Source organism: Cherax quadricarinatus, chromosome 8 (genome assembly GCF_038502225.1).
Source record: "Cherax quadricarinatus isolate ZL_2023a chromosome 8, ASM3850222v1, whole genome shotgun sequence".
Classification (NCBI taxonomy): Eukaryota; Metazoa; Arthropoda; class Malacostraca; order Decapoda; family Parastacidae; genus Cherax; species Cherax quadricarinatus.
Window position 1 is genome coordinate 13,081,092 of NC_091299.1, and position 23,822 is coordinate 13,104,913.

The 23,822-nt window shown below is 39.5% G+C and overlaps 1 protein-coding gene across 12 annotated transcripts in view; it reads right to left on the minus strand.

Moving 5' to 3' along the window:
- Positions 1 to 23,822, minus strand: part of Csp (Cysteine string protein) — a 338,068-nt gene that overhangs the window by 26,549 nt on the left and 287,697 nt on the right. Inside the window, exon 10 of one of the 12 annotated variants that reach the window (XM_070082887.1) lies at positions 12,390 to 12,439. The exons of the other annotated variants lie outside the window; for them this stretch is intronic. Within the exon in view, the coding sequence (XP_069938988.1) occupies positions 12,423 to 12,439 (17 nt within the window). The 3' untranslated portion in view covers positions 12,390 to 12,422. The remainder of the gene's footprint in view (positions 1 to 12,389; positions 12,440 to 23,822) is intronic. 12 annotated transcript variants of the gene reach the window in all.

A 23,822-nucleotide genomic window follows, 5' to 3' on the forward strand; every position in this document is an offset into this window, starting at 1 on the left:
AAGAACGTAAGTGTCTACCTTGAGGATTGGGAGATCTTGGAGTTCCAGCTGTTCAAGAATGTCAGTGCCACATGTCTGGAAATTTTGTTGAACTATGGTATGGGGCAGAATGACGGTACCACTACAAGAATTGAGGGAATGATGTTTTTCAAGAGTGACAGGAACAGTATCGATATGGGAAAGACGAGAGAGCTCATGAGCCTGGGTAGCATTCTGTACGGTGATGATGCGCGTACCGCTCTTAAGAACATGAAAAGAAATATCTTTACCAACATGGCGTAGGAGTGCCTTGCCAATACTGTGGTCAGAAAGATAGGCAGTAGAGGAAGTCGGTCGTAAAGTGAAGAATTTAGTCCATTGTTCAGTCTGAAACTGAGCGTGGAAAGGTAGTGAAGGACGTGTCCATCGTTTCTGAGAAGAACGAGAAGGTGGAGAAGTATCATCAGCAGGTAATTGTTGTTGGCGTTTAGGCGTGGGACCAGAGTTGGTCCAACGTGGAACGGGTTGGCGATTTGAAAATTGCCACACCGTAGAGGGAGAGGCCGGAAGCATAGTCAGAGGAGAGCGAAGGTCCGATAAATCGAAGGAGTCAGTCGAGGCCTCAGTACCTGAAGCGGGTGAGGAAACAGCACCGGCAAGAGGTACAGAGGTATGAGGAGTGTCTGAAGAGTGGTCCAAAGACGAGGCGGGGTCAGAACGGGGTGCGGTATCAAGAAGGGGCCCGGGGGTAGGAGGTTCATGGACTAGGGCTGCCATGGTTAGGTTACTTCTTTCTTTTTGTTTTTAAGAAAAAAAAAAAAAGAAAGAAGAAAAGAAAATAAAAATAAAAAAAAAAGAATAAAAAAAGGGGGGACCGGGGAGGGATAGTTCCTAGGAGGAATGAAAGGGCCAGAAATCTCCCTCCGCGCCCAAGAGGACCTCAGCACCGCAAGTAGCGCAGATGCAGCATGGAACCCGTGCCATACCCTACCCATCATGCTAGTAAACTAACAATCCGGGATAGCAACCTCACATCTGCCGAGCTACCTCGGTGGACAAAAGAGAGGGCGGCCGGATATCCGCCACAAAGCATACCTCCTTCGGCCACCACCCCCGGAATCCGAAAGGTGGCTTCCAGAGATACACCCGTCACCCGAAAGACACCCAAAGCTACTCCGGGATACCGGAGAGGGATCGGGACATCCCCAGGCGATCCAGATTCCACGGCAAACTACGCCACCGCCAAGAACCTCAACGGAATGGGATGGACCCCGGTATCCTTTCCCCTACCCAGGAACTAGCGCGCCTGTGGGAGAAATCCCAAAGGCCGAAAAGAGGAAGGGCAAAAGGGAGGGGTGGGGAGGAGGAGGAAAGGAAAAAGGGGAGGATGGGGAGGATGGGATAGGGGAGGGGAGATTGGGGGGTAATTAGGTTCGGTCTGAGGAAGAAGACCGACAGGTCTAATTCCTCAGACCAAGAGCCTCTTCACCACGCCAAGGAGCCCCCCTTGAAGAGGTAAGGGAGTCTGAAATGACCACAAATGGTGACGCAGGCATAGATGCAATACGGATATGTGCTACAAGAATTGCAAACAGTTCAGCCGTAAAAATGCTAGCCGAGGGTAATAAATGCCCTCGCACAACACTGTCCGGAAACACTGCTGCAAATCCGACACCATCAGAAGACTTATAACCATCGGTGTACACTGCGATACCATGAGAGTGAGAGTGGAATTGTTCAAGAAAAAGAGCGGGAAGCCACCACAGGTAGTTGGGCTTCCACACATGGCAGTGAGAAAGAACAGACACAAACAGCTGGAACTTCCCAAGGGGGCAGGGAAAAGTGAGAGGCTACATGAACAGAGAGAGGTGGTAACTGAAGAGAAGACAAGAGTGAATGTAGGCGGAGAGAAAAGAGACGGAGTAAACGGGCGACGAACAAATAAAGAACGTTTACTAACATCAGTGACTATCCTATATATGGAAGGATTGTAGAGGTCATGGGATCGAACATAATAGCGAAGGCAATGAGCATCACAGCGAGCAGACAAGGATGGAAAATTCGCCTCTGTATAGAGGCTCTCAACAGGGGACGAATGAAAGGCACGAAGGCACAGGCAAAGACCTTGGTGATGAATAGGATCTAACTTAGATAGAGTTGCAGGAGAAGCCACAGAACAGATCTGATCACCATAATCTAGCTTTGACAAGACTAGGGTGGAATGCAGTGTGACGATCTGCTCCCCATGAACAATGTGCAAGAACCTTAAAAGGAGATGTAGCTGACCATGGCGAGTTGTCTTTAACGAAGAAATGCGAGGTTTCCATGTCGGCTGGCGGTCAAAGAGCAGGCCCAGAAACTGGACCGTATCACGTCGGAATACGTGAACTGTGTAAGTACAAGGGAGTATCCGGTATAAGCAGGCGTCTAGTGAAGGTAATGAATCGGGTTTTCGTACTGGAAAATTTAAAGCCATGGGAGGCTGCTACTAGTCGACAGTTAGCGCCTGAGTATGCTATAGTGAAGTCATCAACATAAAGTGATGACCAAATATGCAAAGGAAGAATGGAAGGTAGGTCATTTATAGCTAAGAGAAAAATAGTAGTACTGAGGACACAACCTTGTGGGACTCCTTCAGCTTGCACAAAGTCTGAGGAAAGCGAGGCACCAATACAGACCCGAAAACGTCTATTGGACAAGAAAGCAGCAATGAAGTTTGGTAGATTACTGCGGAGGCCTAAGGAGTGGGCTTGGGCTAGAATGTTATACCTCCAAGTGGTGTCATATGCCTTCTCTAGATCGATAAAGACCGCTAGGACAGAGTGGTTGTTAACAAACGCATTTCGAATATATGTACCGAAGTGGAGAAAGAGGTCTAAAGTAGAGCAGCCTTTGCGAAAGCCATATTGGCGAGGGGAAAGGCTATTGTGTGTCTCTAAGAACCACATCAGACGTCTATTCACCAATCGTTCCATCACCTTGCAGACCACACTGGTCAGGGCAATAGGACACCCGAGAAGGAAAGAGATACAAAGAACAGACCACTGACCACTTATTCAAGCAGATGTGTGCTACAGTGTAATGCAACAAAGTATGAACAAAGATCTTATGGTATGGTATACTGGAGCATACCAGAAGTGTACTTTCATTAAAGGTTCCATCGGGAAAAGGATCTGATAAATATAATAAAACACAGCGGAGCGCAATTTGTGTTCTTGTAAAGAAGCACAAACTGGGGAAAACTGGGAGAGCAACACCTGAACCTCACCCCAGTTACCTCTGAGGCCTTGGATATTCCACTGTAGATAAGCCATGATTTGAGAAGAGAAGGATACAGGAAATATGAAGCAACAGGTATCCATGGACTAGAAGGGTTACTAAAATCCACACATGAAGGTACTGGAAAATGAGTAAGCAGCAAAGGATTGGAACGCTGCAAAGAAAAGAGTTGTACAAATGAATACTAAAATGGTATAAAATACCGACAGGTTGTTAGGCAAGACATATGCAACAGTTAGGTATCTATTTTGAAACGTTTCGCCTACACAGTAGGCTTCTTCAGTCTCTTCTATCAACTTTTCTGTACTTGACTGAAGAAGCCTACAGTGTAGGCGAAACATTTCGAAATAGATACCCAACAGTTGCATGTCTCTTACCTAACAGTTGTACAAATAGAGTAGAAGAGTGAAGAGTAGTGATGGAAGGTGGAGCAGTGTCCATTAATGATTTACTCTCCTCAGTATATTCAGAGATATCTTCGAGTGTTTCAGAGGACAAAGACGTTGTACGTGGGACAACACTGGAGATAGAAGGGGGCAGAGTAAAGAGTGGGGTGATGATGGAAGTTACCAAAGAAGGGAGGAAAGAAAGGTTAGAGTTAACTTGGGATGAAGCCTAGGAAAGGACAGGAGAGGAAGAAACCTTGGAGGGGACAGAAGAGGAAATAACTTGAGAGGGAACAGGAGAGGGAGGGACCGTACGAGGGGGGGAGGATGAACCTCCACACTTGTAACAGAGCTAGTAAGAGGTAAAGAACCAGATACTGAAACTGGAAAGGAAAAATGTCCATGTAGTGTAAGTGAAAGAGAGGTTTAAGGAGATTTACACTTTGGATTGTTTAGACTTTGGAGAAGTAGAGGGGCAAAGGGGAGGAGTTGAGAGAGGTCTTGTAGACAAAAACTTCCGAGCAAGAAGATGAAGATTTGAGAACAGTACGAGGTGCTTGTACTGAGCACCTTGTACTGAGGTAGGGGCCTCAGCATCTCCGCCCACGGGGCGGAGACACTACCCTTAAGGTTTTGGGGCTCAAGCCGTCCCAGAATGTCACCACGTGTCTGAAAATTACACTGAACAATGGTATGAGGTAGAATGACAGTACCACTACAAGAATTGAGAGAATGGTGTTTTTGAAGTGTTACAGGAATAGCATCTATGATGGTAAGGAGAGAAAAATCATGAGCTTGGCTAGCATTTTGTACTGTGACGACGCGTGCACCACTCTTGAGAGCATGACATAAAATATTTCGACCAACATGGTGTAGAAGCGCCTTGCTGATACTGTGATTAGATAGTCTGAGGAAGATGTCAGCTGCAGAGTGAAAAAGTTAGTCCATGCATGGTACAGTAGACCATTATATTACACAGTAGTTACATTCCTGAAAACACTTAGGAAAATCCATGTTAGATAAACTGAAGAATGCGGGAAAAATTGGGTTACGTTTCTGGGAGCCCCAAAAAAGCCGTATGACTTTTTTTGAGACCTCCAGATATTACAAAAATGAAAGTGAATACATAATTGTAGTTCACTGTCATGATTATGTTTTTACTGCTCAAGACTACAAATGCAACAAAAATAATAGTATTTATTAGCTTAACTTGTGGGTGCTGGTGTTTGTCGATGATTGTAAAGAGTGGAGAGTTATGCTGTGGCCCTACTGGGCTGAGGTGGATGGTAGAGGTTCTGGTACTGAAGTCAATGGTTGTACTGGAGTGTGCATAAATTCTGTAATGGATTTCTGTTTTATTTTACCCTGCAGTACATTATACAGCTAGCGTTAAGGCATCAGCTGCTTTAGACATCGTTTCAAAGCACTGCTTCTAGATTTGTTAGAGTCCTCTTCAGTGAAAAAGTCTATCTTTAAGTCAGTAAGTCAGTCAGTCTCAAGTCAGATGATGAGTGAGTCAGTCTGTCAAGTCAGTCAGTTAGTCAAATAAGTCAGTCAGTTATTTATCACACAAACTTGTATATATATCTTCTTTTTAATTGTACAAACTGACGCTTCATTAAAGCCACAGGGTATCTCTTGTCTATTATCTCTATTTTCTTCATTAATACTAAGACTTAAATGCTTATACCTTTTCTTGCCACTTTCAGCAACATGATTGCTTGACGATACAAGATATGGCAATCCTAAGAGAATGAAACTGAACACGTATCCACAAAGGCTTGGATGTGGGTGGCAGGAGTGTCGGGGGTGGGAAGGGGATGATGGTAGGTCTCCCCCGCTGACCCACAACAAGGCGGCAGCTTGAGCTGGGGAAATTTTTTCCGTGCCCACAAAAGGAACCGTGTTTAGTTAATTTTACGAAGTGTTGTATAATTTGTGCCACAATTTTTTAATAATGCAATAACCAAAATGTGGCAAATAAATCAGTGTAATATAACTGTCTGCTGTTGTAAAGGGAGCGATTGTCGCATTGGTCTTTTCTGAATAGAGAGAGGCATTCGAAGCAGTGTCATCAGAGAAAGGTTGTGGTTGTTTAGATGCAGGACCGGAGGTGGTCCATTTTGAGGCAGGCAGGTGATCTGAAAACTGTCACACTGTATGGGGAGAAGCTGGAAGCATCGTCAAAGGTGTGTGGAGGTCAGATGTGTCAAAGGAGTCAGCAACACAATGTCACCTGCAGAAGATACAGGAGCATTAGAAAGGTCCAAAGGATGGTCTGGTAACAAGGCAGGGTCATAAGAGGGTGCTGCTACAGAAAGGGGCCCAGGAGGAGCATTTCATGGATTTGTAACTCCATGGTTAGGTCTCTCCTCTTTTTAAGGAGAGAAAAAAAAAAAAAAAGGAAAGTAAGGGAAGGGGGGGGGGAATGTGGAGAGATAGCTCCTAGGAGGGATGAAAGGGCCATAAATCCCCCCCTCCGTGCCCAAGAGGACCTCAGCGCAGCCGGTACTGCAGATGTGGCATGGAACCTGTGCCATACCCTACCCTTCATGCCAGTAAACCAGCAATCCTGGATAGCAACCTCATTCTACCAAGCCGCCTCAGCAAACAAAAGAGGGGGGGCAGTTGAAAACCTGCCATAAAGCATACCTCCTTCATCCACCACTTCCTGGAATCTTGAAGGTAGCTTCCAGAGATACACTCATCATCCAAAAAACACCCAAAGCCTCTCCCAGTAGACCAGAGAGGGCTCTGGATCTCCAAATGATCCAGATTCCACTACTGCCACCAAGGACCTCAACAGAATGAGATGGACTACCTACTCTTTCCCCAACCTAGGAACTAGAATGCCTGAGGGAAGAACCCCAAAGTCTGAAAACAGGAAAGGATAAGGATGGGGAGGAGGGGAAGGGATGGGGAGGAGGGGAAGGGATGGGGAGGAAGAGGAATGGGAAAGGAGAGATGGGGAAGATGGGACAGGGAAGGTGAAGATTGAGGGGTAATTAGGTTCAGTCGGAGGAAGAAGACTGAAGGGTCCAATTCCTCCGACCAACAGCCTCTTTGCCACAGCAAGGAACACCCCTTGAAGAGAGAAGAAGATGGGAGGGGGTGGGGAGGAAAGAGTGGAAAGGAGAGGGAGGGGTGGGAGAGGGCAATTAAATTTGGTCCAAGGAAGAAGACAAAAGGTGTGATTCCTTAGATCAAGAACCTCTTCACCTTGCCAAGGGATTCCCTTTGAAGAGGCTTGAAATGAGAATATATCCACCATTCTTGACTAACTTTTACCAAAAAAATTAACCTGGTCGGAGCTTGGTCGTGGACTGGGCTGCAGAGGCATTGATCCCCGGAATACTCTCCAGGTATGGTCAGAAACAAAATAGTTTCACTTACCCAAAAAAAGCTGAGGAAAAATGCTATTAAAATTTGAACAAAATCTTTTAATTAGAGTAGGGCCTTCTGAAAAGTTATCCATGGAGGCAAAGAAAGGAATGTACGAAAGTATAGTGGTACCAACACTCTTATATGGGTGTGAAGCTTGGGTTGCAAATGCTGCAGCGAGGAGGTGGTTGGAGGCAGTGGGGATGTCCTGTCTAAGGGCAATGTGTGGTGTAAATATTATGCAGAGAATTCAGAGTGTGGAAAATAGGAGGTGTGGAGTTACTAAAAGTATTAGTCAGAGGGCTGAAGAGCAGTTGTTGAAGTGGTTTGGTCATTTAGAGAGAATGGATTAAAGTAGAATGATTGGAGAGTGTATACATCTGTAGGGGAAGGAAGCCAGGGTGGGGGGTCATCCTCGAAAAGGTTGGAGGGAGGGGGCAAAGGAGGTTTTGTGGGCGAGGGGCTTGGACTTCCAGCAAGCATGTAAAAGTGTGTTAGATAGGAGTGAATGGAGACGAATGGTTTTTGGGACCTGACGAGGTGTTGGAGTGTGAGCAGGGTAATATTTAGCGAAGGGATTCAGGGAAACCGGTTATTTTTACATAGCCGGACTTGAGTGTTGGAAATGGGAAGTACAGTACCTGCACCTTAAAGGAGGGGTTTGGGATATTGGCAGTTTGGAGAGATATGCTATAGTATATCTTTATATATGCTTCTAAACTGTTGTATCTGGGCACCTCTGCAAAGACAGTGATTATGTGTGAGTGAGGTGAAAGAGTTGAATGATGATGTATTTTCTTTTTGGGGATTTTCTTTCTTTTTGGGTCATCCTGCCTGGGTCGGAGATGGCTGACTTGTTGGGGGAGATGGAGAACTTCCATATTCGCGGGTGTGATTTCCACAATTTCAGTTATCCGCGGTTTACCATGGCCAGAAAATAACCTTTAATTTTGCTTAATAATGGCCTCAAAGTACAAAAGTAGTGATGCTGGCAGTTCTTCAAAGCCCAAGATAAGCCATGAAGTGCTTATCATTGAAAAAGTGATAATTCTCCACTTACTGTGTGTAATTTATCAATTAAACTTCATCATAGGTATGTATGTAATCGAAAAATGACCACCATCTGCAGTTTCCGTAACCCTGCCAGGTCCTTGGAATGTATCCTCCATGGATACAATGGTCCTATTGTATAACATTTGGTCAAAAACTTAAAAAAAAAAATCTGTACTTACTTTTACTAAAAATATTAGAATGCTCATCACATATGAAGGTGAAGAACAAAAGACCACAATACCATGACTGGAACAACATACAAATAACCCGCACATAGGAGAAAAACTTTTGACGACATTTCGGTCCGAGTTGGATCATTAACCGTGTGACTAGTTAATATCCAAATCGGACTGAAACGCCGTCCTAAGTGTCTTTCTTCTATGTGTAGGTTATTTGTGTAAGGTGAAGAAAATGGTGTAGCCCAAGTGACACTCATACCAAGCAACAGTGTCACTTGGTACACATTTTTTTTCATGAAATATGTACATCGTTGCTCACTGTTCGTATTTTTACTTTGAACATCTAATTCATTGTAATATCTGACTGTCCTGTTTGCAATGAAACTGAGAATAGTTCTAAATATCGCTCCCTCAGTCCACAAGGTAATCTATCTTTCCCTATCTTTGATGCCCTGTTTTTTAAGGCAACTAAATTTCTTGATCAAGTAACTTCATACATAATCTTTTCCAGAATCTCAGAGTGACTTTTATTCTGAAGACTCTTGAAGAAAAACTTTTTTTTACAGCAATCAGTATTTACCTGGCTACCATTTAAGTGTAGCAGTTATTACTTTCTTGCATCTGACAACAAGAATACGTGAAACGAAAGAGGAGTAATTTAACAAACACGTTTAAGCATAATGTACAGTGGAAGAAAAAATAATGCTAATATTGATCAACTTTAGAAACGAGTGACAGAGATATGAAATGTAAATATTTACAGGAAGTTTTATCTCACTACCTGAGTGCAATAAGAATCTGGCAAGGTCTTAATATTACAATCCACCCATTATAATGTGTACAAAAACAGATGAACCCCACACACTTATAATTAGTTTACAAGACCACATGTTAAATCCACTTCACATATTAAGACAACAGTGACAAGAGATCAGTGAAGTATTCTGCAGATCCAAAAATAATTTTCCATGCAACTGTGCAGTGTGAAGAGTTATACTATTGTGTGTTTCTTATAAAGGCTAATACTGTTTCTCATGCTTTAACACCAATACACAACTTTAATTTGAAAGAATGGCAATGGCTAATTATCAGTTTGAAATAGAGTATATGTGTCAGCACATTCACTAGCTCTTCTTGTCATACTAGAAGTAATACTCAGTGAATAGCAGTGAAACAACTTCCCAAATGATAGTGAAAATTAAATACTGTATGTACCTTTTCGAGCCGAGAGTAACTCTTTAGCATCACTTTTTTTATTTCATTGGATCTAATTTTAATTATGTATCTCCAATTATTTTCAGTTTTTATAATTAAACATACAGTTTATAATGATCAAAAACTCATTTAATTTGGGTCTACTCTATAATTAATCATTACAGTATTCATTAAGCAATACTGAACAAATGCCAATGAGTCAGGTATGGCAAAGCAAACATTTGCCATTACTTGACAGGAATTCACAAAGTACTGTCATCTGCTAACTGATTATTATAAAGCTTTGTCTTCTGTTTTCTACTGATGTTTTAATGTTCAAACAAAATGAGATTTTATTTTTTTAGAATCATTTCTTACAGGCCTTGTATAGATACAAGCTCATAATCTACAAGTCAAGACTGATCACATGAAAAGGTGAGGGTTTAGTAACAATGTAAAACAACAAATTTCTCTCTCAATACCCATTATGAATTAAGAGGCAAGACTGCAATCATTTCCCTACTTTTGTTTCTGATGCCCTAAATGTCACCAACGTGATCTCTTTAGCAAGGTAACATTTCATCAAGGGATTCAAGGAAACCAGTTAGCCAGACTTGAATTGTGGAGATGGGAAGAACAGTGCCTGCACTTTGAAGGAAGGGGTGGGGATATTTGCAGTCTGGAGGGGTATCTGAACTGTAGTAGTGGTATGCCTCTGGCGAGACTGATAGAATGAATGATGGTGCATGTTTTTTCTGGGTCACGCTGCCTCAGTGGGAAACAGCTGGTGTTAAAAAACACAAAAACAGTTAATGCCCCACAGTGTATGTGTATGTCCAGTTCAATTTATTTGATATATACTGACATTTCTTTTAGGCCAAAACCTAAAGGCAGCCACCTTAAAAAACTTCTTTATACCCATACCCCCAAAATTACTTAATTTCATCACACACATGTACAAGTGCCAAATTAAGATTAATTAAAGAAATGTGAAAGGTAGTATATCAAGCCTCAAACTTTTACTTCTAAACCCAATGTGTTGACATTACTGAGAACGCTTGTTCCACCAATGTGTTCCCACATGTATTTTAAGTTTACTTTCACTTGGATTTTATTACTGTATTTTCAGGCATATTAAAAATTACCCTGCACCTGCTCAAGGTCAGGGATACTGACTGGCAATTGGTAGTTTTAGTGAGGCAGTCCTGGCAAACTGAACTCCAAACCACTTCATCCTCTATAAAATTGTTTCCCAGATTACTTTATAATTATTAACTATTATAAATTATGATTTACATATTACTGGTAGTGTCTCTATGCAACAGGCAGCTATGTTTGTCTTGGTGGCTGATGGCAGTGCACCAGACAGGCTGCACAAGCTCTGCCTTGCACAGCCTGGAATATTTGTTGCATACAACACAGTATTCAAATCTGCCTAATGAATATGATTACTGATTTACCACCATCAGTAATGATGGCACCTAGTGTTAGTGAAGGCAGCTTACCAGCATCTATTACTGCTCACCTTCAACTAGCTAGGCCTACCAAGTACTGCATTTTTTTTTTCCAGAATATGCCTACCAAAATGAGGGTGTGACTTATATACTAGAAACTAAGGTATTTAATAAGGTTATTTTACAGAATTGTTGATCTTCCCTAGTAGATGAACATCATGAAACTTTTGTGCATGGTGAATGAAGAAATGTACATTTATCATGATTATCATCATTTTTCAGGCTGAAAGTGCACATACCCACCAGTCATACTGCTGAATAAATAATTCAGCTTGGCATCAAAAGTATAATCAGGCAACAGTACGAGAGGTACTACAGGGAGTCCCTGGCTTACAAACACCAATGTTACAATAATCCACACTTATGAACAAAGAAGACAATACAGCATTAAGAAATAACAGAATAGAAAAGGGGAAAGGTGGCTTGAACCCATGACAGGAGAGTCCTAAAACTTACAGGCCAGTGTGCTAACCACCGGCCAGCTAGCTCTTAAAGTTTCATCGAACTAGGTATGTATATTTCTATATACCATAGAGTAGTTATGCTAACCTCCTTGTGGTGTATGGAAATATACCTAATTGGATTAATCTTGTAGAGCCAGCTGGCTGAGTGGTTAGCACACTGACCTGTGAGTTTCAGGACTTGTTCTGTGATATGAATGCAATCCTGTTATTATGATTTCGTGAGCTGGCACTGAGAAAGTTATTTTTGAACACTGATCAGCAGTTACATCATGTGACAACTAACCCTTTGCATTACTAAATGATAATAGGTTTGGGGGTAATGAATGGCTTGTTTTTAAATTTAAACAATCTGACCACAACTCATTTCTAAGTTGGCTAACTCCCTTGTACTGAACTTTCTACCTTGAAGGCTACAACTGCTATCATATCAGAATCTATCCTCTATTAGAACTTTTACAAATGCAGCATATCATTGAGTTATTTTCATATATTTTATTAGTAAAGCAGCAGTCAAACTCTTGCTAACTATTTTAGTTTACACTTGTGCTACTTGAAGCAGAAATTAATTTATACATCTACCAATACGAAAAAAAAAGTAAAATTCTAAGCTCTTTTGTGATTTCTCACATTATGAAGGAATAATGTGAAAATCATGAAAGCCCTTGGAATTTGACTACATTTTCACTATGATTATTTTGCATATTGTGAGATCACCTGTTTACTCTGATCTTATTGCATCTACAAAAGAAAAAGTACAATACAGTATTAAATTTCTTCTGGATTTAAATGAAAAATTATGAAACCATACATATTCCCTTATTTAAAATTTTTAACAACATTTACACTTAGTGTTAAAAAGCAAACGTGGAAACTCTTATTATACTTTTACCCTTGCATGTCCCATTAATGAGCAATCAAGTAAAAGCAGCACAGAAATGGACATTTTAATTAATTACTCACTGTCTAAATCTCCTAATTGCTTTAGAAAATCAACTACTTCGCCTCAGCAACTGAAAGAAATGCAATTAATAGCGCATCATCCAAGTCAGTGTCGCTGGAAAAAATTCTGCATCATCTGATTCCTGCTACTGATAAAAACAAAATATAGTTGCAAGGAAGCACTGCTACCTGCTTGATGGTCTGAGAATAAAAAAAAGTTCAGAGCCATGCACTTCAATCAGAAAAAAACAAAAAGCTGAAATGCATCTGTATGACACATGCCCCCCCCCCACCTGTCCCCACAGACATACATACATACATTCATTTGGAAGCATAACTGATAACTACAGAAAGATAGACATGGGTTATACTATTACATACTAAAAATAGCAAGAGAATAAAGGCTATAACATTGTTCTGAATATGCAATCAAATTTTAAATTTTAATAATTAAAATAATAACTGATATAAAGCAAAATAAAACACAAATGCATCCATAACTGAAGTTCTGATAATGTTAATTGATGCATTCTTTATAAAAATGCTAACAGAATATATAGAAGACTATAAAAGTATTCATAAAGAAGGAATGGATGACTGCAGTAGCCCAATACATGCTCATTTAATACTGAACTAGGAAGCAATAAAATTGACCTGTTATTCTAGTGGTTCTGGGGATTATCTTTCCCATGGCTTGGTCTCAGACCAGGCCTCCAAGGTTGGTAAGGTAGGAATAAGAATTATAGAAAAAACACAGGAAAATATAGACATGTGTATACTTAAGTTTGTAAGATTTACCTACCATCTTAAAAGTTCATTATGCACAAAGATTAGCAATCCTGCCTGAGTGCAAAAAATTTAACAGGTTTCTATTTCACACCCATTTGACAGGATGGTTGCTGTCCACCTACCTACTACTTGGATTGGATTGATTATGCAGGTTTAAGCTTAAGATATAAAATCCATTTAATCAGCTTTTACTTTCATCTCTAAGTTTAGAAGGCAGTTGATCATATGATTTTAATAATTCTTGGAATCACAGTTGTGAAAACAAATGAGATACTTTTCTCCAGTTTTTTGTTTAATTTGTTTTGTGTGAAAAGGTAAATGGGAGAAGAGCAATGAAGAGGGAAAAAGATATGAAGGGGAGGGGTAGGATGGGAAAGGACTTAGGTAAAGGGAGGAAGGGGAATGGGAAGGAAAAGGTTAGAGGTAAGGTGGAGTCAGGAGAAAGAGTGAAATGGAGGTAGGAATAAAAGGGAAGGTAATGACAGAAAAATGGGAGGATGAGTTCTGAGAAAGCAGCAACACTACCAAAGCATTAGGTGAAAGATAAACTAGCATTTTTCTTCTGCCTTTCATCTTTTTCTTGTGGTTTTATATCACTCATAATTTCATTCTTTCAAAAGTAAACCTGGTGTTTCCAACTCAGTTCTGTCCCCCAAGTGTAGAGCAACTGTATTACAGAGGTAAATGATAAACACACAATGTTTCATCCTTGAGTTTTGTTTTTTATAACCCTTTAACAGTGTCCAACATTCTAGTATGAAAATAGCTACAAAGTGTCTAGCATAGTAGTACACAATTTTTCATACCCACAAATCTGCCTCCTGACAATATTTTTGACCTCAGCATAACTTTTTGGGTCTCCTTCCATTTATTCATACATTTGAAAAAAATATAAGGCCAGTAGGGTGCACACAATGTAACGTGGTTAACTACTCAGGTGATGACTCTCTCCAACATACCTCACAAGCAAAAGCAAACAGAGAAATCAAGAGGAGTTGTTCCACCACCAGCTTCCCTACCAGCAAACAGTGTGTGCAAGTGGCTCAAAGATGCCATATTCAGTCCAAATTTATTACAATTTCATGATACTGTGAAATTCAGCCATAAATCACACTATATATTTCACCTAGGATAACCCAGAAAAGTCAAAGTGTGAATAATTTCCATGTTTTCATGATAATTATACTCTAAAATAATTGTAAAATTATATGTATGTATATTCAAATCTTCCTGGAGTGCTCGAATGTCCTCGTCAGAATGAATTCGACGGCCTATTTTGGTGTCATCGGCAAACTTGCCGATGTCGCTCTTTATGCCCTCATCTATGTCGTTTATGTAGATTGTGAACAGCAGGGGGCCCAACACTGACCCCTGGAAATCAGAGTGGGGAAGTGTCACGAGCGGTGTTCCACAGGGGTCAGTGTTGGGCCCCCTGCTGTTCACAATCTACATAAACGACATAGATGAGGGCATAAAGAGCGACATCGGCAAGTTTGGCGATGACACCAAAATAGGCCGTCGAATTCATTCTGACGAGGACATTCGAGCACTCCAGGAAGATTTGAATAGACTGATGCAGTGGTCGGAGAAGTGGCAGATGCAGTTTAATATAGACAAATGCAAAGTTCTAAATGTTGGACAGGACAATAACCATGCCACATATAAACTAAATAATGTAGATCTTAATATTACGGATTGCGAAAAAGATTTAGGAGTTCTGGTTAGCAGTAATCTGAAACCAAGACAACAGTGCATAAGTGTTCGCAATAAAGCTAATAGAATCCTTGGCTTCATATCAAGAAGCATAAATAATAGGAGTCCTCAGGTTGTTCTTCAACTCTATACATCCTTGGTTAGGCCTCATTTAGATTATGCTGCACAGTTTTGGTCACTGTATTACAGAATGGATATAAATTCTCTGGAAAATGTACAAAGGAGGATGACAAAGTTGATCCCATGTATCAGAAACCTTCCCTATGAGGATAGACTAAGGGCCCTGAAACTGCACTCTCTAGAAAGACGTAGAATTAGGGGGGATATGATTGAGGTGTATAAATGGAAGACAGGAATAAATAAAGGGGATGTAAATAGTGTGCTGAAAATATCTAGCCTAGACAGGACTCGCAGCAATGGTTTTAAGTTGGAAAAATTCAGATTCAGGAAGGATATAGGAAAGTACTGGTTTGGTAATAGAGTTGTGGATGAGTGGAACAAACTCCCAAGTACCGTTATAGAGGCCAGAACGTTGTGTAGCTTTAAAAATAGGTTGGATAAATACATGAGTAGATGTGGGTGGGTGTGAGTTAGACCTGATAGCTTGTGCTACCAGGTCGGTTGCCGTGTTCCTCCCTTAAGTCAATGTGACCTGACCTGACTAGGTTGGGTGCATTGGCTTAAGCCGGTAGGAGACTTGGACCTGCCTCGCATGGGCCAGTAGGCCTTCTGCAGTGTTCCTTCGTTCTTATGTTCTTATTTCTGTCATGATCCCATCAGTTCCAGCTGCTTTACCCCCTTTCATTCTACGTAATGCCTCACGTACCTCCACCACACTTACATTCTGCTCTTCTTCACTCCTAAAAGATGGTATACCTCCCTGGCCAGTGCATGAAATTACAGCCTCTCTTTCTTCCTCAACATTTAACAGTTCCTCAAAATATTCTCGCCATCTACCTAATACGTACCTCCCTCTCCCCATCTACTAACTCCCCTACTCTGTTTTTAACTGACAAATCCATACTTTCCCTAGGCTTTCTTGACTTGTTTAACTCACTCCAAAATTTTTTCTCATTTTCATTAAAATTTCTTGACAGTGCCTCTCCCACTCTTTCATCTGCTCTCCTTTTGCACTCTCTTCACCTTTCTTTTACTCTCCATATACTCTGCTCTTCTTATAACACTTCTGCTTTGTAAAAACCTCTCGTAAGCTACCTTTTTCTCTTTTATCACACCCTTTACTTCATCATTCCACCAATCACTCCTCTTTCTTCCTGCCCCCACCCTCCTATAACCACAAACTTCTGCCCCACATTCTAATACTGCATTTTTAAAACTATTCCAACCCTCTTCAACCCCCCCACTACTCATCTTTGCACTAGCCCACCTTTCTGCCAATAGTCGCTTATATCTCGCCCGAACTTCCTCCTCCCTTAGTTAATACACTTTCACCTCCCTCTTACTTGTTGTTGCCACCTTCCTCTTTTCCCATCTACCTCTTACTCTAACTGTAGCCACAACTGAATAATGATCCGATATATCAGTTGCCCCTTTATAAACATGTACATCCTGGAGCCTACCCATCAACCTTTTATCCACCAATACATAATCTAACAAACTACTTTCATTACGTGCTACATCATACCTTGCATATTTATTTATCCTCTTTTTCATAAAATATGTATTACTTATTACCAAATTTCTTTCTACACATAGCTCAATTAAAGGCTCCCCATTTACATTTACCCCTGGCACCCCAAATTTACCTACTACTCCCTCCATAACATTTTTACCCACTTTAGCATTGAAATCCCCAACCACCATTACTCTCACACTTGATTCAAAACTCCCCACGCATTCACTCAACATTTCCCAGAATCTCTCTCTCTCCTCTACACTTCTCTCTTCTCCAGGTGCATACACGCTTACTGTAACCCACTTTTCACATCCAATCTTTATTTTACTCCACATAATCCTTGAATTTATACATTTATAGTCCCTCTTTTCCTGCCAACGCTTATCCTTCAACATTATTGCTACTCCATCTTTAGCTCTAACTATTTGAAACCCCTGACCTAATCCCATTTATTCCTCTCCATTGAAACTCTCCCACCCCCTTCAGCTTTGTTTCACTTAAAGCCAGGACATCCAGTTTCTTCTCATTCATAACATCCACACTCATCTCTTTCTTATCATTTGCACAACATCCACGCACATTCAGACTTCCCACTTTGACAATTTTCTTCTTCTTATTCTTTTTAGTAATCTTTACAGGAAAAGGGGTTACTAGCCCATTGTTCCCGGCATTTTAGTTGACTTTTACAACACGCATGGCTTACGGAGGAAAGAATCTTATTCCACTTCCTCATGGATATAAAAGGAAAAGTAATAAGACCAAGAACTATTAAGATAAAATCAAAGAAAACTCAGATGAGTGTATATAAATAAACGTGTACATGTATGTGTAGTGTGACCTAAGTGTAAGTAGAAGTAGCAAGACATACCTGTAATCTTGCATATTTATGAGACAGACAAAAGACACCAGCAATCCTACCATCAAGTATAACAATTACAGGCTTTCGTTTTACACTCACTTGGCAGGATGGTAGTACCTCCCTGGGTGGTTGCTGTCTACCAACCTACTACCTATAAAATAAATAAATAAATAAAAAAATAAATACATTATATATATATATATATATATATATATATATATATATATATATATATATATATATATATATATATATATATATATATATATAATATATATATATATAATATATATAAATTATATATATATATATATAAGATATATATACATTATATATATATATATATATATATATATATATATATATATAATATATATATAAATATATATGCGCAATAAGATCACAGTAAACAGGTGATTTCAAAATATGCAAAACAACCACTCTGAAAGAATAGAGAAATTCCAAGCGCTTTCGTGACTACTCACATTATCAAGGAACTATGAAAGTGAAGCATCCAAGGAAGCTATATAAGGGGTCGGCCAGCACCTCACTATCAGATCCCACAACGGTTAAACACGTGACGCGCGGCGAGCCAACTTGGACAGGTCCTTTGCGAAACTCACCCCCAAGCTATTTATTTGTCCAGTGTATTATTAAATTCTACCCAAATTCTATTAATTATAAATGGATCTAATTTATATAAACCAAAGGAAATATTCATATTATTGTCAAAACTGCTTTTTATGAAACAAGATTCAATTATATTCCTGTTGACCATGGACTTGCTTGATACTACTTTCTCAACTTTTTGAAAATCAATTGGATGGTTAAAATCTCTTACATGAATAAATAGAGCATTGGAATCTTGTCCAGTTCTAATGCTATATTTATGTTGTTTTAATCTTAGTTCGAGATTTTTACCAGTTTGACCGTAATAAACTTTATCGCAAATTTTACAAGGAATCTTATAGACACATCCATCAGCATTTTGGGGGGAATTCTTAATCAAAAGTTTTTTTACTGTATCAAGATTTTTGAATACAACTTTAATATTAAAAGTCTTAAGAAGAGAAGGCATATCAACCAAGTTTTCATGGTAAGGGAGAACCAACATATTTTTAGTTGAATAAGGCTGGTTGCCCTTTTTTGGATTATAAAAAGTGTTCCTAGCAACTTTAAAAGATTTATCAATTACATTTCTTGGGTATTTTAAATCATTACCTATTTCATAAATTTTGGATATTTCCTCATCTATGAACTCAGGACTACAAATTCGTAAAGCTCTCAAAAACATTGATGAGAAAACAGACAGTTCGACTCTATCTTGATGCGAGGAATAATAGTGGACATAGGAACAGTTATTTGTAGGTTTTCTGTAAATTTTAAATTTGAATTCATTATTACCCTTAATAATTAAAACATCTAGAAAAGGCAATGAGTTATTTTCTTCAAACTCAACACAATCCTCCCTAATAGAGCTAAATGGTTCAGATATGTTGATGATATTTTGTGTCTTATGCCCAAAAATGTAGATATACACCATTTTCTTGGAAAATTAAATAGCTAGGCCCATTCTATAACCTTTACTGTTGAGTTTGAAGAAAATAACTCATTGCCTTTTCTAGATGTTTTAATTATTAAGGGTAATAATGAATTCAAATTTAAAATTTACAGAAAACCTACAAATAACTGTTCCTATGTCCACTATTATTCCTCGCATCAAGATAGAGTCAAACTGTCTGTTTTCTCATCAATGATTTTGAGAGCTTTACGAATTTGTAGTCCTGAGTTCATAGATGAGGAAATATCCAAAATTTATGAAATAGGTAATGATTTAAAATACCCAAGAAATGTAATTGATAAATCTTTTAAAGTTGCTAGGAACACTTTTTATAATCCAAAAAAGGGCAACCAGCCTTATTCAACTAAAAATATGTTGGTTCTCCCTTACCATGAAAACTTGGTTGATATGCCTTCTCTTCTTAAGACTTTTAATATTAAAGTTGTATTCAAAAATCTTGATACAGTAAAAAAACTTTTGATTAAGAATTCCCCCCAAAATGCTGATGGATGTGTCTAAGATTCCTTGTAAAATTTGCGATAAAGTTTATTACGGTCAAACTGGTAAAAATCTCGAACTAAGATTAAAACAACATAAATATAGCATTAGAACTGGACAAGATTCCAATGCTCTATTTATTCATGTAAGAGATTTTAACCATCCAATTGATTTTCAAAAAGTTGAGAAAGTAGTATCAAGCAAGTCCATGGTCGACAGGAATATAATTGAATCTTGTTTCATAAAAAGCAGTTTTGACAATAATATGAATATTTCCTTTGGTTTATATAAATTAGATCCATTTATAATCAATAGAATTTGGGTAGAATTTAATAATACACTGGACAAATAAATAGCTTGGGGGTGAGTTTCGCAAAGGACCTGTCCAAGTTGGCTCGCCGCGCGTCACGTGTTTAACCGTTGTGGGATCTGATAGTGAGGTGCTGGCCGACCCCTTATATAGCTTCCTTGGATGCTTCACTTTCATAGTTCCTTGATAATGTGAGTAGTCACGAAAGCGCTTGGAATTTCTCTATTCTTTCAGAGTGGTTGTTTTGCGCGCGCATGCATGGGGTTGAAGAGGGTTGGAATAGTTTTAAAAATGCAGTATTAGAATGTGGGGCAGAAGTTTGTGGTTATAGGAGGGTGGGAGCAGGAGGAAAGAGGAGTGATTGGTGGAATTATGAAGTAAAGGGTGTGATAAAAGAGAAAAAGGTAGCTTATGAGAGGTTTTTACAAAGCAGAAGTGTTATAAGAAGAGCAGAGTATATGGAGAGTAAAAGAAAGGTAAAGAGAGTGGTGAGAGAGTGCAAAAGGAGAGCAGATGATAGAGTGGGAGAGGCACTGTCAAGAAATTTTAATGAAAATAAGAAAAAAATTTGGAGTGAATTAAACAAGTTAAGAAAGCCTAGGAAAAATATGGATTTGTCAGTTAAAAACAGAGTAGGGGAGTTAGTAGATGGGGAGATGGAGGTATTGGGTAGATGGCGAGAATATTTTGAGGAACTTTTAAATGTTAAGGAAGAAACAGAAGCAGTAATTTCATGCATTGGTCAGGGAGGTATACCATCTTTTAGGAGTGAAGAAGAGCAGAATGTAAGTGTGGGGGAGGTACGTGAGGCATTACGTAAAATGAAAGGTTGTAAAGCAGCTGGAACTGATGGGATCATGACAGAAATGTTAAAAGCAGGGGGGGATATAGTGTTGGAGTGGTTGGTACTTTTGTTTAATAAATGTATGAAAGAGGGGAAGGTACCTAGGGATTGGCGGAGAGCATGTATAGTCCCTTTATATAAAGGGAAAGGGGACAAAAGAGACTGTAAAAATTATAGAGGAATAAGCTTACTGAGTATACCAGGAAAAGTGTAAGGTAGGGTTATAATTGAAAGAATTAGAGGTAAGACAGAATGTAGGATTGCGGATGAGCAAGGAGGTTTCAGAGTGGGTAGGGGATGTGTAGATCAAGTGTTTACATTGAAGCATATATGTGAACAGTATTTAGATAAAGGTAGGGAAGTTTTTATTGCATTTATGGATTTAGAAAAGGCATATGATAGAGTGGATAGAGGAGCAATGTGGCAGATGTTGCAAGTATATGGAATAGGTGGTAAGTTATTAAATGCTGTAAAGAGTTTTTATGAGGATAGTGAGGCTCAGGTTAGGGTGTGTAGAAGAGAGGGAGACTACTTCCCGGTAAAAGTAGGTCTTAGACAGGGATGTGTAATGTCACCATGGTTGTTTAATATATTTATAGATGGGGTTGTAAAGGAAGTAAATGCTAGGGTGTTCGGGAGAGGGGTGGGATTAAATTTTGGGGAATCAAATTCAAAATGGGAATTGACACAGTTACTTTTTGCTGATGATACTGTGCTTATGGGAGATTCTAAAGAAAAATTGCAAAGGTTAGTGGATGAGTTTGGGAATGTGTGTAAAGGTAGAAAGTTGAAAGTGAACATAGAAAAGAGTAAGGTGATGAGGGTGTCAAATGATTTAGATAAAGAAAAATTGGATATCAAATTGGGGAGGAGGAGTATGGAAGAAGTGAATGTTTTCAGATACTTGGGAGTTGACGTGTCGGCGGATGGATTTATGAAGGATGAGGTTAATCATAGAATTGATGAGGGAAAAAAGGTGAGTGGTGCATTGAGGTATATGTGGAGTCAAAAAACGTTATCTATGGAGGCAAAGAAGGGAATGTATGAAAGTATAGTAGTACCAACACTCTTATATGGGTGTGAAGCTTGGGTGGTAAATGCAGCAGCGAGGAGACGGTTGGAGGCAGTGGAGATGTCCTGTTTAAGGGCAATGTGTGGTGTAAATATTATGCAGAAAATTCGGAGTGTGGAAATTAGGAGAAGGTGTGGAGTTAATAAAAGTATTAGTCAGAGGGCAGAAGAGGGGTTGTTGAGGTGGTTTGGTCATTTAGAGAGAATGGATCAAAGTAGAATGACATGGAAAGCATATAAATCAATAGGGGAAGGAAGGCGGGGTAGGGGTCGTCCTCGAAAGGGTTGGAGAGAGGGGGTAAAGGAGGTTTTGTGGGCAAGGGGCTTGGACTTCCAGCAAGCGTGCGTGAGCGTGTTAGATAGAAGTGAATGGAGACGAATGGTACTTGGGACCTGACGATCTGTTGGAGTGTGAGCAGGGTAATATTTAGTGAAGGGATTCAGGGAAACCGGTTATTTTCATATAGTCGGACTTGAGTCCTGGAAATGGGAAGTACAATGCCTGCACTTTAAAGGAGGGGTTTGGGATATTGGCAGTTTGGAGGGATATGTTGTGTATCTTTATATGTGTATGCTTCTAGACTGTTGTATTCTGAGCACCTCTGCAAAAACAGTGATAATGTGTGAGTGTGGTGAAAGTGTTGAATGATGATGAAAGTATTTTCTTTTTGGGGATTTTCTTTCTTTTCTGGGTCACCCTGCCTCGGTGGGAGACGGCCGACTTGTTGAAAAAAAAAAAAAATAAAAAAAAATATATATATATATATATGCGCGTGTTGTAAAAGTCAACTAAAATGCCGGGAACAATGGGCTAGTAACCCCTTTTCCTGTAAAGATTACTAAAAAGAATAAGAAGAAGAAAATTGTCAAAGTGGGATGTCTGAATGTGCCTGGATGTTGTGCAAATGATAAGAAAGAGATGATTGTGGATGTTATGAATGAGAAGAAACTGGATGTCCTGGCTTTAACCCTTTGAGGGTTTTCGTCGTACTAGTACGTCTTACGCGTAGGGGTTTTTGACGTACTAGTACTCATAAATTCTAGCGACCTCAAATCTAGTGGGAGAAAGCTGGTAGGCCTTCATATGAAAGAATGGGTCTATGTGGTCAGTGTGCACAGTCTAAAAAAAATCCTGCAGCACACGGTGCATAATGAGAAAAAAAAAACTTTTTCCATTTTTTTTTAATAAATCAGCGACTTTGCAGTGTATTTTCGTATAGTATTTATTGTTGTATTCTAGTTTTCTTGGTCTCATTTTATAGAATGGAAGACATATTACTGAAATTGAGATGATTTTGACTGGTTTTACAATGAAAGGTGCCTTGAAATTGAGCTCAAAGTAGCAGAAATGTTCGATTTTTACCAAACTTCAAAAGTAAACAAATCGTGCCAAGCGTGCAATACACGTCAACTGGTGAGTCTAATATTCTTTCACAAGTGCACCAATAATATTTATACCATTTTTTACACTAATGCAGTAGTCTGCATAACAGTAAATCTTATATTTTTTGTGAGAATAAAAATTCAAAGTGGAAAGCAAAAGAATATAAGAGGGGCCTTGAGACGTGACTAATGACTAGAGGAAATGTCATTTTAGTGCCAGGAATGTCTTTCTTGTTTATTCTGGACCCTATTCCGAAATTGGCATCTTTTGAAATTTGTGTGAAATTGGCAAAATTGCTAAATTCTGACCACTGTACTGGATAGTTGAATTTATAAATGGGTGGTTTCTTGCACCCATTCGATAGAAAAAATGGAGTTCTAGCGAAATATTCATGTTTTTTGTCGACTAGTACAGTGAAATTGGCCGAAAATGGGGCTCAAAGTGGGCAAAATCGCCGATCCGTAAAGATCGCCGAGACCGCTAACTTTGCGAGAGCATAATTCCGTAAGTTTTCTATCAAATTTCAAACTTTTGGTGTCGTTATGATCGGGAAAAGATTCTCTATCTTTTCATAAGAGAAAATAATTTTTTTTTTTTAAATTTGGCCGACCCTGAGAACGAGTTTCGGAGAGGGCCTGTCGACCCTCAAAGGGTTAAGTGAAACAAAGCTGAAGAGGGTGGGAGAGTTTCAATGGAGAGGAATAAATGGGATTAGGTCAGGGGTTTCAAATAGAGTTAGAGCTAAAGAAGGAGTAGCAATAATGTTGAAGGATAAGCTATGGCAGGAAA